Here is a 14,004-nt window from a genome sequence, read left to right as displayed (position 1 = left end):
ATCTCTGTGGCCTGGAGGAGAGCCCGGAGCTGCAGCTGCCCATGCACAATTCTGGCCGGGGACGAGGGCTCGCTGGACGGTCTCGGGGCCCCTCTGGGTATAATCTGCAGATAGTTTTGACTGCGTGTGCACGGCCTCTGGGGCATCTTCCGAGAACCAACCGGAGCATCCATCCCCGAGCCCCTGGGCAGCCCCCTTGCAGCCCCACCTCCCCCAGGGGAGGGGGTCAGGCTCCTCAGCCCCCTTGCGGCCCCACCTCTGGGAGCCTGACCCCCTCTCCCCTGGGGGGAGGGCAGCGGGGGGCCTGGAGTGCCTCCCTGAGGACCAAGCGGCTCTTGCCTCAGGTTCAGGGCTGCTGGGGAGGGGGGTGCTCCAGGGAAGCATCAGCTGGAATAGATTCACTTCTATGGCTCTCGGGGTATCTAAAGCAGCAGCTGTGACGGGTCTGACAGCCACAGGCCAGCTCAGTAATTGACGCCACAGCCGGAGCGACACATCCTGGAGCCAGCTAGAGCTGGACCGATCATTATCTTGTGCCTGGGCCACCACAGTAATGAGGCTGCCCCGCCGGCGGCCTCCGATGGCCTCACCGGGTTCCAGCCAAGGAGCACCTGTCACGGGGCCGGGCCAGTTGATGTTACTGGCACTTTCCCCGCAAACAGGCAGCCCTCTCTGTTTCAGGCTCCAGCGTGACACGCTCCTTTTTATTTCTTGGAAACCCCTGGTAGGAATTCATCAATACTTAAGCCAAATTAGGCTCCTGACAGCCAAATAGGAGGAGTCCCGCTTGATCCAGCAGCCCAGACACTGAGCTGGGGATCCTGGGGGCTCTGGCCTGGGGCCGGGCCTGCTGCTGGGGCCCCGGGTGATGGGCTGCCCCCGGCCTGCTCCCTGTCCTCTGAGAAGTGCCGGCTCTCCGCCCTCAGCAGGCCCTGGGCAGCTACAGGCCTGTGCTCCTGCACACGCTCGTCTGCCCCAGCGCATCGCCCCTGCCCTCTGGACCTCTACACTCGGAGGCCCTCGGGCATCTCAAACCCAATGAGGATCCGCTCCCCCTCCCAGGAAACGGCTCCAGAAACCAGAATGTGCCTTAGTCTGCGACCGGGCAGTCCCCAAGTGGTACTGAGGGCCCGAGGGCCCAGCCCCATTTCACCTCAGTGGCTTGAAATCTGCCGAGGAGGTGTTTACACCGCAGGAAGCAGCAAACGCTACAGACCCGGTCCTCCCGCCATCCGGGGAACCGTCTCCGGCACACCGCCCTGCTTATGCTCCCTGAGGTCGTCTTCACGTCTTCCTCCTCCCTCGACCGTCACCACCGGGGGGGAGCCAGGCCTTGGACGTCTGTCTCTGCCCCGGACAGTGGCAACACCACCGGCCCACCAGCCTTTCTGCTTCTGTCTTCAGCTCTTCATGTCAGAATGGTCCTTAAATTCAAGATAGCTCCCAGCTTAAAGCCTTTGTAGACTTCCCGTGGGCCTTAGAGATAAGATCAGGTGTCCGTGTCAGGACCAGAGGTCCCCTTGCTTGCTGCCCCTACCAGCCACAAAGTCCTACCATTTCCTTCTTTTTTCTTCTATTTTTTTTATTTTTTATTTTTTAAAGATTTTATTTATTCACGACAGACACAGAGAGAAAGAGAGAGAGGCAGAGGCACAGGCAGAGGGAGAAGCAGGCTCCATGCAGGGAGCCCAACGGGGGACTCGATCCCGGGTCTCCAGGACCACACCCCGGGCTGAAGGCAGCGCTAAACCGCTGGCCTCCGGGGCTGCCCTTTTGTCTTCTTTTAAAAGATTTTGTTTATTCACGAGAGACACAGAGACACAGGCAGAGGGAGAAGCAGGCTCCCTGCGGGGAGCGAGATACAGGACTCGATCCCAGGACCCCAGGATCGCACCCTGAGCCAAAGGCAGACGCTCAACCACTGAGCCAGCCAGGTGCCCCAGGCCTGCCATTTCTTGACACCCTTCAGTCTCTGTGTCCCTTCAGGCTCTGTGTCCCTTCAGTTTCCATGTCCCTTCAGTGTCCATGTCCCTTCACCCGTAAGGCCCATTTCTACCAGGAAAGCTCTCATTACACCCAAATGCCAATTAGCTGTCACTACCTTAGGGAGGCGTCCCCCGATGCCCTGGGCTTGCTGACATCCCCTGCCCCCCACTGCCTGCTGCTCGCCCCATTGCTGCCACTGCGTGTGGCATTGCAATGCCTCATTTCCTTGCTAGACCGTAAGCCCCAGGAGGGCAGGGCCATGACTGTCCTGTTGGTGGCCAAGACACTGTCATCAGTGTGTGAGACACTGCCTGGCACATACAGGGGCTCAGTCGGCGTGGAGCGAGTGGACAGACGGTGCTGGCCAGCGTGACTGCTCGGTCACCTGATCTCGCCACCAACACACCGCAGGGGAGGCAGGGACGGCTACCAGAGGGCCCCGCGGCCTTGCCAGCGAGTGTCATGGGCTTGGTTCCTTCTCATCTGCAGCAGCTTCCAGGAGCTCCTGCTAATCCCTCCAGGCTCCTGTGTTGAAAGAACACATGAAGGGAGGAGAGGACGTCCCCCACATGTGCCATGTACGCTCAGCGACTGTATACAGACGTGAACACGCATGCTGCCCACGCAGCACGCCCCGGGATGCATGTGCAGATGGCATGATGTACCCCTCGGTATGCACGTCGGTTCCGTGTGACACGCACACGCGGGGGTCCGGTGCAGTGCACGGCACCTGTTGGGGGGAGCTGTGCACCCCCCAGCTCTGACAGAGGAGGGCTTTGGAGCAGGAGGTGGGGACCCCTCCCTGTGGGCAGGCAGGCGTACGGGCTGGTGGGGGGAGCGCTCAGGGACATCGCACCCCCGAGGATGGGCAGACGGGTGGCTGTGGAGCAGCAGGACAGCTGTTGGGCTTGCAGACCGGCTCGCCGGCTGGCTGGCTGGCTGACAGGCAGCTCCGAGGCCCCACGCTGACGGCTGGAGGGGAATTCGCAGCCACGGCTGGGCTGACGGGGAAATACCCGGTTGAATCGTGGATCCTAATCACGGAGGCCAGGGAGTGGAATCGCTAAACAAAACAAGCAGTGGTCGGAGCCGTCAGGTGCCCATCAGCCCGAGTCGGGAAGATTCGCGCTTCCGTCCTCGGCAGGCGGGCCCCAGAGTCCCCGCTGCGCAGGAGCCGGGCTCAGAGAAGCTCAGCCGCTACCAAGGGGACCAGAGATAGGGACCCCGGGAAGCGGCAGCTTCCCTCCCACGGGCGCTCTCTGTGCCAAGCACCGTGCATGTTGCATTTGCACGTTTAGGGAAATGGTGTTTTTTTATCCCATTTTACAGATGAGGGAACGAAGGTTCACTGAAGCCAAGGGGTTTGTCCAAGGTCACACAGCTGTGCTCTTGCTCTCATTTCTTTTAGAATATAGGACCCCTTGGTACAAGCTGCTACTCAGAGCTGAGTCTCCAGGTGAAGGGAGGGGAAGCCAAGGGTCAGGGGTTACTGTGTCTTGAAGCAACTGGGAGAAGCCCACCCACAGAGGCTGAGGCAAGAGGAGAGGGGCCTGTGGAGGCGCCCACTGCCCTGCCCAGGAGCACCCCCAGCGGCCTCCTGCCACTGCCCTGGGCCTCCTGTCACTGCCCCGGGCCTCCTGCCACTGCCCCGGGCCTCCTGCCATTGCCCCGGGCCTCCTGCCATTGCCCCGGGCCTCCTGCCTCTGCCCAGGGCCTCCTGCCTCTGCCCCGGGCCTCCTGCCTCTGCCCCGGGCCCGCACTCCGACCACAGAGCCTCTGGGAGCCCCGTCTTCCTGCCCTGGGCCCGGGCCAGCAGAGGTGGGCATGGCTGTGGCTGAGGCTGGTCTCCTGGCCAAGCACGGAGGCCGAGCAGAGAATTTAATGAGTTGGATTTTCCTGTGATCACAAGTGAGAATTTAAGACCCTTCGGTGAGGCTCCTTGCATCTGAATTCTGTGCCTTGAGTCCAGGCTGCCCGCTAATTGCTGAGTGTGTTTAAACTTCAGTTTTGCATCTCATCTGCATAAATTAACAACCTGCCCAGAGGAAGGGAGCAGCTCACAATGAGGCATCGAGGCCGATGGGCGGGGGATGCCGCTCCAAAGGGCAGAGTCCGAGCTGTGGGAGAAGAGCCAGAAGAGGTGTGGCTGCCCGCAGGCCACAGGCCCTGTCCCCGTGCCCCCCATTGCCCCACGGGTGGCAATGGGAGGCAGCCAGTTGGGTGCATTGTAGATCTGACCACACTGCCTGGGTGGGGGTGCACAGACCCCTCAGCCTGGGCAGCTCCTGTCTGCATCTTGCCACGTGCTGGCAGCCGCTGTCCAGACTCCCAGACCTTTCCCAGGCTGCCGGGCTGAGGGGAGCAGCTCCTCCAGGGGCTGGCGGGCTCCAGCCGGAACCCTGGGCCACTCCTGCTGGGAGAATCCCAAGCCCATCCTCACCTCCAGGGGTGGCTCTCCATCCAGCCAGCGTCAGCCTTTTCAAGAGCATTTATTGAGCTCCTGCTGTGTGCCAGGCGTGTTACCAGATTGACACACACAGAGGAGACATGGTCCCTGCCCAAGAACATGGAGAGTTTACACAGTCCTTCACCACTGATCAGATCACCCAGCCTAGCTGGGGAAGTATTTTCTTACCTCCCCCGGGCTGTTCCTGGCCCTCCCCCACAGTGCTCTTAAAGCCCTCCGAAGTCACACCCCCAAGTTATGGGTTGAATTGTGTGTCCCCTTCAATTATGTTGAAGTCCCAACTCCTGGGACCAGTGAAGGTGACGTTATAGAGTCTTTGCAGATGTCTTCAGATTCAGATGAGCTCGTTAGGGTGGGTCCTAATTCAAAATGATGTCCTTGGAAGAAGAAGAAGAAAAGGGACGGGCACACAAGGGAAGGGAAGACAGCCGCGTGCGGGTGGGAACAGAGGCTAGACTTCAGTGGCCACCAGCCAGGGAACATCTGGGGCTGCCAGAAGCTAGAAGAGGCTGCGGAGGGAACACGGCCCTGCTGACACTTTCATTTCAGACATAGCCTCCGGAACTGTGAGAGGATGAATGTTTGTTATTTTAATGGCTTAAAATACCAGCCTTGTGGTACTTTGTTACTGCAAGCCTCAAGAAACCAGTGTGATGGTTGATTCTGTGTCGACTCGACGGAGTTATAGTGCCCAGATGTTACCGTGAAGGTGTGTTTTTTTAGATGGGGTTAATATTTAAGTCAGTAGACTCTGAAGCGGATTACCCACATGTGGGTGGGCCTCATCCAATCAGTTGAAGGCCTTAAGAGGAAAGACTGGTCCTCCAAGGAGGAAGGAGTTCACCCTCAGACTCTTCTCTGCGTCTCCAACCTGCTGACCAGTCCTGCAGGCTTCGGACTTGCCAGCCTCTACAACTGCATGAGCCCATTCCTTTAAATAAATGCCCCCCCATATGTATTCTAGTCATGGAGGACTAATTGAGCCCCTCCTTCAGAACCCTTCCAAGCTTCCTGTGGAGTGAGGGGCCTGGCTGTTCCCTAAGGGCTTTCTCCCCTGACCCTGGTGAGCAGCAGACCCACCGGGCTGCAGTTTGTCCTACCAGCATCCCTGCCTCACACCTTGCAGCTCACCACCACCGTGTGAGGACCCGTACACCACCCAGCCATGTGGGCTGCGCCCTGGCACACACACCTTGGATGCAGGAGCTGCTTCTTTCTGAGTAGGACGTGAAAGGGCAGCGCGGGGCAATGCTGCTCATCCACCAGACGCACCTGCCAGGGAATCTGGGTGGGCCCAAAGCTTGGACTCTGTGTCTCACACATGGTGGAAACCCAGATGCAGCGGGGGCCTCGTTTCCAGTGTCTTCCCTGGCTCAGGCCAGCCGAACCCCCTGGAAGCTTCCCGGCCTGAGGGGCATGCGAGTAGCCATCACAGATGGCTGTGGCCACACAGGCTCAGCCACCAGAAGACCCAGGATGTGGAGAAGGTGGCAAGGAAACACAGTTGGGTGTAGGTCTGAGGACCCAAGGACCACAAGCTGAAACTGCACAGAGCAGGGACTGTGGACTCGCACCCGGGTCCTGTGGCCCTGCTGGCCCCTTTGGGACAGCCCTGTCTGCCCCCAAGCTGCAGTGTTCAGAGTGGCAGGACCCTCTCCCCACGATCAGGGCCTGGGGCTTGGGTTTGAGAAGCCAGATTAGCAGTCACACTCCCCAAACATGGTCGAGCAAGGGCTCATGTGACACTTCCAGCCCTTTCTAGGAACTGGGGTCCTGTTTTGACCCATGTCGGTATTGCTGGTCTGCACAGCCTGACCCCCAGTGGGTCCTGGGCATCAGAGATTGGAGCTTTTGAATTGAACGCAGCAGATCTCCCTGCAGTGACTTTGGAGAGAAGTAAGCAGCAGCCCCGTCCCCAACAGCCTGTGAAGCCGCCTCCACAGCTCTGCCCCAGAGCCAGGCTGCGCAGCCTAATAATTATAAGAAACTGGCCACGCAGGGGTGCCTGGGTGGCTCAGTCGGTTAAGCATCCGACTCTTGATTTCAGCTCAGGTCCTGATCTCAGGGTCCTGGGATTGAGCCCCGAGTTAAGCTCCACACTCAGTGGAGTCGGCTTGGGGATTCTCTCTCTCCCTCTGCCTCTCTCCCCACTCACACAGACATACACTTGTGCTCACTTGCTCTCGAATGAATAAATAAATAAATAAAAGAGGGGTGCCTGGGTGGCTCAGTCAGCTGGACGTCTGCCTTCACCTCGGGTCATGGTCCCCGGATCCTGGGACCAAGCCCCATGTCAGGCTCCCCACTCAGTAAGGAGTCTGCATCTCCCTCTGCTGCCCCTTCCCCCCTGCTTGTGTGCTCTCTCTCTCTCTCTCTCTCCAATGGATAGATTAAGAATCTTTAAAAAAAAATAAAGGTTATGCATCCATTTTCCATCTTTATAGAAAGAAAGAAAGAAAGAAAGAAAGAAAGAAAGAAAGAAAGAAAGAAAGAAAGAAAGAAAGAAAGGAAAGAAAGAAAGAAAGAAAGAAAGAAAGAAAGAAAGAAAGAAAGAAAGAGAAAGAAAAGAAAGGCCACAGACACCATCATCAGCCTTTGCCGCCCCTTGGCAGGTAACCCAGTAAGCTCTTCAGTCAAACACGCTGAAGTAAACCCCGAGCCAATGAAGAGTTCACAGTGTGGAGCCCACTTGGCAGTCCCAATGGCTCATGCCTTGTTTATTCTCACCAATGCTCACTCTTATCATACAGCATGTGTTTCCACCGCTCTGCAAATGTCATCTGTCCAGAAAGAGAAAGTGGTTGGTTTGGGGTTTTTTTGTTTTTTGTTTTTCTCCACCGTGCAGGGGATGGAGCTCCCTCACAGATTGTTAACATTATGTTGAAAGGAGAAGACAAGTAGCTCAGACGCTGACATGGAGCATGTACATGACCGGCCTTGGGATTCCCCTGTCGCGGGGTTGGGGGGGTGGGGGCTGTGAGGGAGGCAGCGGAGGCGTGTGGTGGCGTCCGTGACATTGGATGGGACAGGAGGCTAGGGGTGGTGGGTGGCTTAGGTTGCTCAGCAAGCCCACCGTTTCTGCCTGGATTGCGCTTTCATTCGAGGGCTGGGAAGGGGCTGCTGGTGGTTATATTGAAGCCGAGTCCTCCCCACCACGCCATGGCACCGGTTCTGGTGGGTTCTCCACGGGTGTCGCAGCGGCGGGGCCCTTAGGTGCCCTTCCCGGGTCGCCCCCCGGAGCTGTCCAGAGTGCTGAACGCAGCCCCCGCCCTCAAGGCGCCCAAGGCTGCTGGCCTTCGTGGGCTCCGAGCCAGCGGTGGTCTTTGCTTTGGCTTTTATCCAAGACGTGCAGGGAAGAGTAGCTTCCTCTGCAGACAAAGCAGGGACGGGGGCCCCCCGGAAAGGGGAAGAGCCTGTTACGTTTCCTCCCTTAAGTTTCTGTCCTTATTCCAAAATGGCACATGGGATAGGGTCAGCCTTTGCCAGATGAGCTACAGTAAGTTTAAAGGTCGACAAGATACAGCTTGTGGCAAATTCAGGGTCTAGCTAAGATCTGTTGTTGGGTTTCCCACAAGACAATTTTCTTTTCCAAGGGGGCAACAGTGGCCACGTTGGCTAAATTTATTGGATAAAAGTGGCCAAGAGGTCAGGGACACCCCCAGCCCCACGGTCTGTCCAGCAAGGATGTTCCCTCCAGCCTTCAAGTGGGCCAACCCGGAAAGCCCGGAAAGCCCGGGACAGGCCCCACAGCCCACCAGGCCCTCCAGGCTGCGAGGACAGTGCCAGCGGGAGGCCACAGCGGGAGGCCCTGACATCTCCATAAGCACATCCTCATCCAGCTCCACCGGCTGGCAGGGTGCCTTTTGTGAGCGGCTCCGAGTCCCACTCCTGGCCAAATCTGGCATGACTCATTTGCTCCCGAAAAGGAATATAAATAAGCGCCACCGTACCTTGACAAGTTGACAGGATTGACAAGCGGAGTAAATTCCTGTATCTGAGACTCTGAGGAGGAGAGGTGATTTAGCAGAGCCAGCTGCCATCACCAGAAGAAAATAATTAAGGAAACCCAGCAGCGTGGAGGAAAGCTGAGTGTGCCGCGGGTCCCTTCTGCTGAAGGGATCTGTGATCACTGGCTGCAGGAGGAAACCCTCCCATGCCAGAAAGAAATCGGCTCAAGAAGCTCATGCTGGAATGAGGCCAAGCAAGGGGGTGGCCGGCACGAGGGAAGGAGGCTCTGAGCTGAGTGACTCCGGTGAGGGACTCAGTTCTAAAGGCCTCCTGTCTCAGGGTCAAGTACCCACTGCTTGCACCCCATACCCCGAGGAGTGCAGCCAGTCCTACACGGAGCTTCCCCTCAGCCTTCATGGAAGAGTCTGGAAGCCCTGTTTCAGAGCTCCTGCACACGTACACACAAATTGCCGTAAGCTTTGGAACGCCCAGGAAGATACGGACACTCTGTCCTCTGCCCAGGGAAGGGCACGCCCCTGTTCCCAGCCCAAAGGGATCCAAGTATTGCAACAGAAGAAAGATGCACCCTGCCCAAGTTCCACCTTTGTTTCACCTTTGGAACTCGAAGAAGTTCCCAGTAGGCTCAGGAATGCAGGCTTTCCCTCCCAGGGGGACCTCGCGTCCCCACCTCCTCACTAGCTGGTAGATGAAGGGGATGTATAGGCCCAGGGTCTTAGCAACGGCTGAGCCTGTAAAACTGGGCCTCATGGAGAAATTGGCAGAGTCCCTGGGTCAGGGACTGGATGTCCTCTCACCAGCTGGGTTCCAGCCACTGGACCTGTGCCAAGGACACGGAGACAGCAGGGGATGTGCTGGGCCCCCAGAACATCTCTCTCACACAGCCCAGAAGCAGCCAGAACTCGGTCAGGTGTGCCCCATCGTGCCAACCGGAAGTTCAAGCCTCCTTTTCTGTAAAGGTTGGCTGGTTCTAGATTGTGACTGTGGCTTTTGACAAAGTCTCAGAGTCCAAACAGCCACTGACATGGTGCAAAGCTGGAAGGGCCCCGGTGCCTCAATGGCCAGGCAGGGATGAGGGAAGGAGGCCAAGACTCCTAAATAGGTTCCCCAAAGGAAATCTTTGTGCTTTCCTAGGGCCTCCCGCAAAACAAACCGGAGGATGAAGCAGAACCCTCCCCTCTGGCCAAAGGCTCACTTCCCCAGGGCTTATTGTCCTGGGTGACTTCGGTCCCAGCCTAGCTAACGGGCCCCCTTGGTGGGAAGGGGGGACATTGTGGAGTGTGGTCAGCAATGCACTGATCTGTCTCCCTGGCCCTCCAGTGACAGGTGCTTGCTGCACAATCGCTCTGTGCCTGGGCTCTGCTCAGCCCTTTGCAGGAGAGCAGGATGTGACCAGCTCATGCCCGAGTCCCAGCGCCAGCTGAGTCGGCCAAAATCCCAAAGCAGATGCCTAGGTTAGGGGACTGCCCAGTCTGAGGGAAGGAGTGTGTTCCACTCCCCTGCCTGTGTGTGCAAGGGGGTGGATGTGAGTGTGTCGTATTGCAAGTACAGAAAGCCCACATCGACTAGAGCAGGGGCCAAAGGGGCATAGAGAGAGGATGGATAGGACTTTCTGAGGGTCCTTTCCCCATGCCTTAATGACAGTGAGGTTTGCGGGGGTGACGGGGTGGCGCTCCGTGGTTTCCGGCTGTTCCACTGAGCAGGTGGGCACCTCTGGAGACCTTCCAGGTCACGTCGGGAGGTGAGACCCTGCGAAGTCATCACCGCCTGGGAGCCAGTGGGCCCACATCTTGCTGCATCCCCATTTTCCATATGGGTAGGAGCGTGGGGGGGCTCTCACACTGAGCCTTTTCCACCCGGACCTGCCTTTTCCACCCCAAGTGGCCTCCAGCCCTGGGGGCGGGGGTGGGGGGTGCCCAACCGCCAAGAGCACGTGAGCAGGTCTTTGGGAGCCACATGGTCCTTCGGTGCTAATACTGTCCTCTCTGCTTTTCAGGAATAAAGTTCAGCATCCGGCCACAGCAGCCCTACAACGTGAGTTCCGAGAGTCCGATAAATCTCAGCACCAGCAGCCTGGGGACGGATGGGGAGGGCAGGGAAGAAAATCCGGAGCTCGTGTTGAATCTATTCACGGGAAGAAAAATGTGCGCGGTCCTTCCCAGGAGCCTTGGGAACAAAGCCCAGGGCTTTGGACCCATGAATTTCCCCTTCCTGTTAGCTGGGGGCTTTGGACTTGTGCTAATAGAGGCAGTAAATCCGCGCCAGCCTCCTTAGGCCGCCAGCCCCCCCATCCCTGCCCGCACCCCAAGCCAGGCAGGGCTTCCTGGGGGGCCTGCGCCATCTCGTGGCTGGAAAGACACTTGCACCTCTGGCCCGGAGACCGTGGCCAGCTAGGGGTGGGGCCTTTCAGGGACTCCGACCAGAGGGGTCAGTCCTCCTCCGGGTCGGCTGGTGTCTCCCCTCACAGGCCACGGAGGGGGCGGGGACCCCGGCCATAGCGAGGGCCTGACCCGTGTGACCCTCAGTGCCCCGTGCACCCTGATAACCACTTCTCTTCCTGCCCCAGGACCTCCCACCTGCCAGCTCCCAGGCTGGTGACCTGAAGGCGCCTACAGAGAAGGTCCTCCAAGACTTGTCCAGCCAGGCCCCGAGGGGCTTCAGCCTGCTGAGGCCTGGCCGGCCTCAAGCCCCCCTAAACACGGGGGCCCGGCTCCGGCCCCGGCAGCGCCGCCGGCGGCTGCTGATCAAGAAAATGCCAGCCGCCGCCGCCGCCGTCCCAGCCAACGGCTCCTCCTCCGGCGCCCTTGCGCAGTCAGCACCCTGGGCGCCGGGCGGCCCCGGGCTCAGCCTGCAGCAGAGCCAGCAGGAGCGCAAGCGGGTGATGCGGGAGGCGTGCGCCAAGTACCGGGCCAGCAGCAGCCGCAGGGCGGTCACGCCCCGCCACGTGTCCCGCATCTTCGTGGAGGACCGCCACCGCGTGCTGTACTGCGAGGTGCCCAAGGCGGGCTGCTCCAACTGGAAGCGGGTGCTCATGGTGCTGGCGGGCCTGGCCTCCTCCACCGCCGACATCCAGCACAACACCGTGCACTACGGCAGCGCCCTCAAGCGCCTGGACACCTTCGACCGCCAGGGCATCCTGCACCGCCTCAGCACCTACACCAAGATGCTCTTCGTGCGCGAGCCCTTCGAGAGGCTGGTGTCCGCCTTCCGCGACAAGTTCGAGCATCCCAACAGCTACTACCACCCGGTGTTCGGCAAGGCCATCCTGGCCCGCTACCGGGCCAACGCCTCCCGGGAGGCCCTGCGGACGGGCTCGGGCGTGCGCTTCCCGGAGTTCGTCCAGTACCTGCTGGACGTGCACCGGCCCGTGGGCATGGACATCCACTGGGACCACGTCAGCCGCCTCTGCAGCCCCTGCCTCATCGACTACGACTTCGTGGGCAAGTTTGAGAGCATGGAGGACGATGCCAACTTCTTCCTGAGCCTCATCCGGGCGCCGCGGAACCTGACCTTCCCCCGGTTCAAGGACCGGCACTCGCAGGAGGCCCGGACCACGGCGCAGATCGCCCGCCGGTACTTCACGCAGCTCTCGGCCCTGCAGCGCCAGCGCACCTACGACTTCTACTACATGGACTACCTGATGTTCAACTACTCCAAGCCCTTCGCGGACCTGTACTGAGGCGCGGGGCCCGCCGGCCGCAGGGCCGTCCCTCCGTCCGTCCCTCCGTCCGTCCCTCCGTCCGTCCCTGGGCCCTGGCCCGAGCGCCGCGATGGATCCGGGCACGTGGGCCGCGACTGCTCGGTGCCGCGGGCCCTCGGCGGGGAGGGGAGGCCCGGCCCTGAAGGGGGCCCCTGGCCTTTGCCCCATCCCCACTTCCTCACTCTTCAGCCGAGGAGGACGCCGCGGGTCGAGCAGGACCGCAGGAGTCCCGGCCGCGTAGACCCGGCTCGGCTAAGAGTCAGGACGACCAGGGGATTCTGAGGCCCGGAAGCCGAGGGCCCCAGCGGTCAGGGACCTCCTGCAGTCCCTTAGCCATTGCCTTGAACCAAACCACATGGTTTGCAGCTTTTCTATGACCCCGGGGGGTGGGGAGGTTCCCTTGGAATGAGGTTCCAAATAAAGCACATAGTTTCCAGAGTAGCGGTGTCTACACCTCGTGTTGGTCTACACCTTCCCCGGGCTCTGGCGGCTCTTTCTCCCTCCCCAGGACGGCCTGGGCCAGGCGCCTGCAGGTCCCGCCGCAGGGTGGCCCGGGCTGGGAGCGACCTGGGTGAGAGGGGAGCCGAGGACCTGGAGGCCCCCGTTCAGGGCCGGCGACACCCCCTCCCACTCAGGCTCCTGAGGCCAGGACGCGGTCCCCTGGGTCCTCTGGTGTCCGTATCAGCACATTTATATGAAAAGGAGAAGATCGACCCCATCCCTGTGGAGGCCCATGGGGTTCCCCTCTTGGTCACTTTGCGGGGGGCCCTGGGAGGACTGCCCGAGCTCTGTGGGCAAGCTGCCGAGGGGGGCTGCCCCTGGGGTCAACGGGGCACAGCTCGAGGGTCTCAGCGGGTGGGCCATGGCCGTTCCCCTCTCTAAGCACGGCTTTATCTCGAAGCTGTCCTCTGCAGACCCCCAGGTCCCGGCCTTGACCCCTGGCTCCGTTCACCCAACCAGACCACTTAAAGCTTTCGGGACCGCCCACCCTTCTCCACCCTTCTAGAGCTTCCGGTGGGCCTGTCTGCAGATCCCCCCAGGAGATGGCTCTCCATGTGTTCCCACTCATTGGGGGGAGATGCTGCTGGGCCCTAGGAGGAGACCCTGCTGGTCCCAAGACGTGCTGCTGGATCCCAACCAGCTTCCTTCCTGCTCCATCCCCCTTTCTACCTCCACTGTGGGCTCTGGGAACTTAGGGGGACCAAGGAACTGAGGTGGCCTCCAACCTGCTCAGGGCCACATGCATCTGGGAAGCCCGAGCTCGGGGTTGGCCCCCTTCCCCAGGTTCCAGCTGGAGTGGCCTGGCCATCTGGCAGGAGGAGCTCAGAGGGGTGGGAGGGAGGCCGTGGTCGGGGCCGGAGGGGCTCGCAGGTGTGGAGGCGGGGAGACAGATGCCAAGAGGCTCCGAGAGCCAGAGAGGCTGCCCCGTACCTTGGCCAAGGCTGGGTCAGCATGTGTGTGAGGAGGGCACAGGGCCTGGCCCGGGAACAGCTGCCCCTGGGCTGTGGTGCTCACAAAGTGAGATGGAAGTCACCGTGCACAACTGATGTCCCCGGTCCTGGATGCATCTGGGGAAGCCCGAGGCCGGTGTCACTGTGTCATCTCATCAGCCGGGGGACACCTGGAAGCCCAGCTTTGGCAGCCTGCCGGGCACTTCACCCACTGCTGCTGCTTGGAGACAATTAGGATTGCCATGGGGCCGTCCTTCCAGTGTGTGGGGGTGGGGGTGGGGGGTAGAGGAGAGGAATGTATGTGGGGGAGGAACTGAGAGCAGGGACGTCATCCCTCAGAGACAACCCGGCCTGAGTTGGGCGGAGGTACACGCACAACACATCCACCAAACAAGGGCTTTCCTGGGGCACCTGCGGGCTCCGTCGGTTAGGCC

At 60.2% G+C, this 14,004-nt stretch overlaps 1 protein-coding gene across 3 annotated transcripts in view; it reads left to right on the top strand.

Annotated features, from left to right (window-relative positions):
* The window catches only part of CHST8 (carbohydrate sulfotransferase 8), a 132,028-nt gene extending 119,468 nt beyond the window's left edge, over nucleotides 1-12,560 (top strand). For all 3 annotated transcript variants that reach the window (XM_055309982.1, XM_055309984.1, XM_055309983.1), the window contains exons 3-4: nucleotides 10,416-10,453; nucleotides 10,986-12,560. In XM_055309982.1, coding sequence (XP_055165957.1) covers nucleotides 10,416-10,453; nucleotides 10,986-12,098 — 1,151 coding nt within the window. In that variant the 3' untranslated portion in view covers nucleotides 12,099-12,560. The remainder of the gene's footprint in view (nucleotides 1-10,415; nucleotides 10,454-10,985) is intronic.
* The last annotated feature ends 1,444 nt before the right edge of the window (nucleotides 12,561-14,004 follow it).

This window comes from Nyctereutes procyonoides, unplaced genomic scaffold (assembly GCF_905146905.1).
Source record: "Nyctereutes procyonoides isolate TBG_1078 unplaced genomic scaffold, NYPRO_anot_genome, whole genome shotgun sequence".
Taxonomy (NCBI): domain Eukaryota; kingdom Metazoa; phylum Chordata; class Mammalia; order Carnivora; family Canidae; genus Nyctereutes; species Nyctereutes procyonoides.
This window is presented reverse-complemented; position numbering and strand designations above follow the sequence as displayed.